Source organism: Cebus imitator, unplaced genomic scaffold, assembly GCF_001604975.1.
Source record: "Cebus imitator isolate Cc_AM_T3 unplaced genomic scaffold, Cebus_imitator-1.0 Scaffold82, whole genome shotgun sequence".
NCBI lineage: Eukaryota > Metazoa > Chordata > Mammalia > Primates > Cebidae > Cebus > Cebus imitator.
The window spans coordinates 3,524,351-3,529,141 of record NW_016107397.1 but is presented as its reverse complement, the minus strand read 5'-3'; the positions used below and the strand labels follow the sequence as shown (position 1 = coordinate 3,529,141).

Genomic DNA, 4,791 nt, shown 5'->3' with positions numbered 1-4,791 from the left:
TTTCAATCTAAGACGCTTCTACTAGAAGGTAAATTTCAGCTGTTATAGTTTTAATTTCCCAGCGCTTTCTGTGTTTCTCTGGAAGGATGCCAAGCTAGGGAGGTCAGGGGCATATAAAAGTGGTCTGGGCTCCTGATCGTGCCCTTTCCCTCTTCCCTGAGGTTTCCCTTTCCCTCTTCCCTCTACCGCTGAGGTTCCTCATGGTTCGTACAGTCTGGACTCTGGTGCTGTTGGTGGGGGCTGCCTGGGGCCAGGGCCACATGCCTGCCCCTCTGAGGTAAGCTGGGCCCAGGGGGTAATAATAAACCGGGGTAAGTTGAGAGTGGCTCTAAAGAATAAGGAAGGGCAGAAGTGGAGGGGCGAGCAGACTAACTACAAAAGACCTGGAGAGTGGCCAGGCGTAGTGGCAATCCCAGCACCTTGGGAGGCCGAGGCAGGCGGATCATGAGGTCAAGAGATTGAGACATCCTGGTCAACATGGTGAAAACCTGTCTCTACGAAAAATATAAAAATTAGCCAGGCGCGGTGGTTCACACTTGTAATCCCAGCACTTTGGGAGGCCAAGGCAAGCGGATCACGAGGTCAGGAGTTTGAGACCAGCCATGAGCTCAGGAGTTTGAGACTAGCCTGGCCAACATGGTGAAAGCCTGCCTCTACTAAAAATACAAAAAAAAGCTGGGCGTGGTGGTGCACACCTGTAATCCCAGCTACTGAGGAGGCTGAGGCAGGAGAATCGCTTGAACCCAGAAGGCAGAGTGAGCCGAGATCATGCTATGGCACTCCAGCCTGGGTGACAGAACAAGACTCTGACTCAAAAAAAAAAAAAAAAAAAATACAAAAATTCGCTGGGCGTGGTGGTGCGTGCCTGTAGTCCCAGCTACTTGGGAGGCCAAGGCAGGAGAATCACTTGAACCTGGAGATGGAGGTTGCAGTGAGCTGAGATTGCGCCGCTACACTCCAGCCTGGCCTGGAGACACAGGGAGACTCCATTTCAAAAGAAAAGAAAAAAAGACCTGGAGAGGAAGGTGGGAGCCCAGTGGGATGGAAAGAGGTTGATCTTGACTGATGAACAGAAATGGGGAGAGCTGCACAGCCCCAGAGCCTGGAATTAAGGAGTGGGTTCTGGGAGCAGGACAGGGCTACAATGTGAGGAGGGACAAAGGAGGTGTAGAGCTGGAAGACAGATCTAAGGCTAGGAGGGAAGGATGGGGGGGTCAGGCCCTCAGGAAATGGGCAAGACCCAGGGTAGACCCGGCTGATGAGAGAGACTTCAAGTACAAGGCAGCAAAGAAATAATGGATGTCAAGCCAGGCATGGTGGCTCAGGCCAGTAACCCAGCACTTTGGGAGGCCTAGGTGAGCAGATCGCCTGAGGTCAGAAGTTCAAGACCAGCCTGACCAACGTGGTGAAACCCCATCTCTACTAAAAATACAAAAGTAGCTGGGCATGGTAGCTCATGCCTGTAATCCCAGCTACTTGGGAGGCTGAGGCAGGAGAATCACTTGAACCACCTGGGTGGCGGAGGTTGCAGTGAGCTGAGACCACATCATTGCACTCCAGCCTGTTCAACCAGAGCAAAACTCGGTCTCAAAAGAAAAAAATGATGGATGCCTTGATGTCCTGCACTATGTTTGGGAGGATTTAAACAAGTAGAACTTCAACAACAAAAATAGGATGGCTGTGCGCAGTGGCTCTCACCTGTAATCCCAGCCATCTGGGAGGCCAAGGTGGGAGGATCGCATGAGGCCAGGCATTCAAGATTAGCCTGCACAACATAGAAAGACCCCATCTCTACAAAAACTAAAAATAAATTAGCTGGGCGTGGTGGCATGCTCCTGTAGTCCCAGCTACTTGGGAGGTGGGAGGATTGTTGGAGTTCAGAGGTTTGAGCCTGCAGTGAGCTGTGATTGCACTACTGCACTCCAGTCTGGGTGCTGGGAAAAAAAAAAAGAAAAAGAGAAAAAGTCAAGTTACATACATTCACTGCATAAACTCTGGTCATCCTTATGTGACCACTCAGAAAACTTCAAATCATTGAGTCTTATAATTCCTGATAATGACAAAGGTTGCATTTTTGCTTTCTCCCAACCACTCCCAAGGAGAGAGAAACCTCCGGACCAGAAGCTGGTCATTCACAGCTCTACGGACAATGGTGAGTTGGAGACCAGGAGTGCTAAGATTTCTTCTCCCTCTTCAGAACCACGCTCTGCCACCAGAACGCCAGTCCCTGAGTTCCTAGCCCAGGAGCGGCCATTTCCAGTCCCCTCCGAGCATCAGCCAGAACTACAAAACGGGTCCTGCCAGGCCAAGTCCAATCCTCCAGCCTCAGTTCATGACCCCTGAGCTTGTCATTTCATCCATTCTCCCAGCCCCAGATTTCTCCTAAAAGATTCTTTCAAATCTCTGCCTGGGCCGGGCACTGTGGCTCATACCTGTAATCCCAACACTTAGGGAGGCCAAGGTGGGAGGATGGCTTGAGGCCAGGAGTTTGAGAGCAGCCTGGGCAACATAGTGAGACCTCGTCTCTGCAAAACACGAACAGTCTCTGTTCTGGACTCCAAGTCTGAAGCGTTTTCTTTTCTTTCTTTCTTTTTTTTTTTTTGGAGACGGAGTTTCACTCTTGTTACCCAGGCTGGAGTGCAATGGCGTGATCTCAGCTCACCGCAACCTCCGCCTCCCGGGTTCAGGCAATTCTCCTGCCTCAGCCTCCTGAGTAGCTGGGATTACAGGCACGCGCCACCATGCCCAGCTAATGTTTTTGTATTTTTAGTAGAGACGGGGTTTCACCATGTTGACCAGGATGGCCTCGATCTCTTGACCTCGTGATCCACCCGCCTCGGCCTCCCAAAGTGCTGGGATTACAGGCTTGAGCCACCGCGCCCGGCCTTCGTTTTCTTTTCTTTTGTTTTTTTTGAGACGGAGTCTCCCTCTTTTGCCCAGGCTGAAGTGCAGTGGCATGATCTTGGCTCACTGCAATCTCCGCCTCCTGGGTTCAAGCGATTCTGCTGCCTCAGCCTCCCGAGTAGCTGGGATTATGCGTGTGCACCACCACACTGGGTTAATTTTGTATTTTTTATATATTAAAAAAAAAAAACGGAATGCTTCACGAATTTGCGTGTCATCCTTGTGCAGGGGCCATGCTAATCTCTGTGTCTTTCCAATTTTACTATATATGCTGCCGAAGCGAGCACTAATTTTTGTATTTTTAGTAGAGTTGGCATTTCACTGTGTTGGTCAGGCTGCTCTCAAACTCCTGACCTCGTGATCCACCTGCCTCAGCCTCCCAAAGTTCTGGGATTACAGGTGTGTCACCGCACCCGGCCTTTTCTCTCTCTCTCTCTCTTTTTTTTTTTTTTGAGATGGAGTCTCAATCTGTTGCCCAGGTTGGAGGTCAGTGGCTTGATCTTGGCTCACTGCAACCTCTGCCTTCCAGATCCAAGCGATTCTCCTGCCTCAGCCTCCCAAGTAGCTGAGACTACAGGTGTGCGCCACCACACCCAGCTAATTTTGTGGTAGCTTTCTCTAAGCTTAGCAATCTTGCTACTTCCATCTCCCCATGTAACTCTGGGCCCTGCCCCTGCCCTCTCTGAAACCTCAGTGACCCATTCTTCCTAGACGTCCTTACCCAGTGTGATTTTGAAGATGACACCAAACCCCTCTGTGACTGGTCCCAAGTGTCTGCAGATGATGGAGACTGGGTTCGAGCCAGCGGGCCCTCTCCTGCCGGCACCACTGGGCCCCCTGGGGGGTACCCCAATGGAGGTGAGGCGCTCGGGTCAGTGAGCAGGGAGGTGGCTGGGAGGTAGGGGTGGCAAGAGAAGTGGATAGGTGGGGGCAGCCCTCGGGGGTGGCTGGGCCTTAGGGTCATGGGCTCTGCCTCCCGCAGAGGGCAGCTATCTGCACATGGAATCGAACAACTTTCACCGGGGCGGAGTGGCCCGCCTGCGCAGCCCTGACCTGTGGGAGGAAGGACCCCTCTGCGTGCGCTTCGCCTACCGCATGTTTGGGCTGTCTTGGGGTGCCCAGCTCAGGCTGCTGCAGCTCTTGAGTGAACAGGGCCACCGCCCCCACGTGCTCTGGAAACACAGGAACACGCAGAGACCCTCCTGGATGCCCACTAGTGTCACTGTGCCTGCAGGGTTCACCCTGCCCACCCGGGTAAGTCCAGGGGCAAATCATGGGACCTTGGGGGGAATCTGGGTGTTGGGGAATCTGGGGCTTGGGATGTGGCAGAAGGGGATTGTGGGGGCCAGGCCATCTGAATTCAGGAAGGAAACTAGGGGCCAGGGTCCCCTTACCCTCCTCTTGCAGCTGATGTTTGAAGGAACACGGGGTAACACTGCCTACCTGGACATCGCCCTGGACACCCTCTCTATCCACCGGGGCTCCTGCAACCGCGGTGAGTCCCTGTCCCTCCTCCTCCCACCTGCCCTCGGACCCTTTTCTCTCCACGCTTGCACAACCCAGAGTGGCAGAAGTGGGTCATGGGCCAGGATTCTGGTTGCTTCCTCTGCCTCCGCCCTCCACAACTTTGACTCTGGAAACAGCCATGCCTGAAGAGAAAGAGATCTCGGCCCAGCACAGTGGCTCAGGCCTGTAATCCCAGCACCTTAGGGGGCCAAGGTGGGAGGATGGCTTGAGGCCAGGAGTTTGAGATCAGTCTGGGCAACATAGTAAGACCCTTGTCTCTACAAAAAATTTAAAAGAAAATAGCCAGGCATGGTGGTTCATACCTGTGGTCCCAGCTATTTGGGAGACTGAGGTGGGAGAATCCATCAAGCCCAGAATTTC

General features: G+C 52.9%; 1 protein-coding gene and 1 non-coding gene across 2 annotated transcripts in view; one reads left to right on the top strand and one right to left on the bottom strand.

Moving 5' to 3' along the window:
* The first annotated feature begins 200 nt into the window (after positions 1-200).
* ZAN (zonadhesin) overlaps positions 201-4,791 on the top strand; it is a 62,536-nt gene continuing 57,945 nt past the window's right edge. Inside the window, exons 1-5 of the mRNA XM_037740393.1 lie at positions 201-243; positions 2,090-2,152; positions 3,616-3,762; positions 3,887-4,158; positions 4,312-4,399. Of these exons, the coding sequence (XP_037596321.1) occupies positions 201-243; positions 2,090-2,152; positions 3,616-3,762; positions 3,887-4,158; positions 4,312-4,399 (613 nt within the window). The remainder of the gene's footprint in view (positions 244-2,089; positions 2,153-3,615; positions 3,763-3,886; positions 4,159-4,311; positions 4,400-4,791) is intronic.
* LOC119472022 lies at positions 3,088-3,191 on the bottom strand. Its single transcript, XR_005201120.1, has one exon. It is a non-coding gene; the product is annotated as a U6 spliceosomal RNA (small nuclear RNA).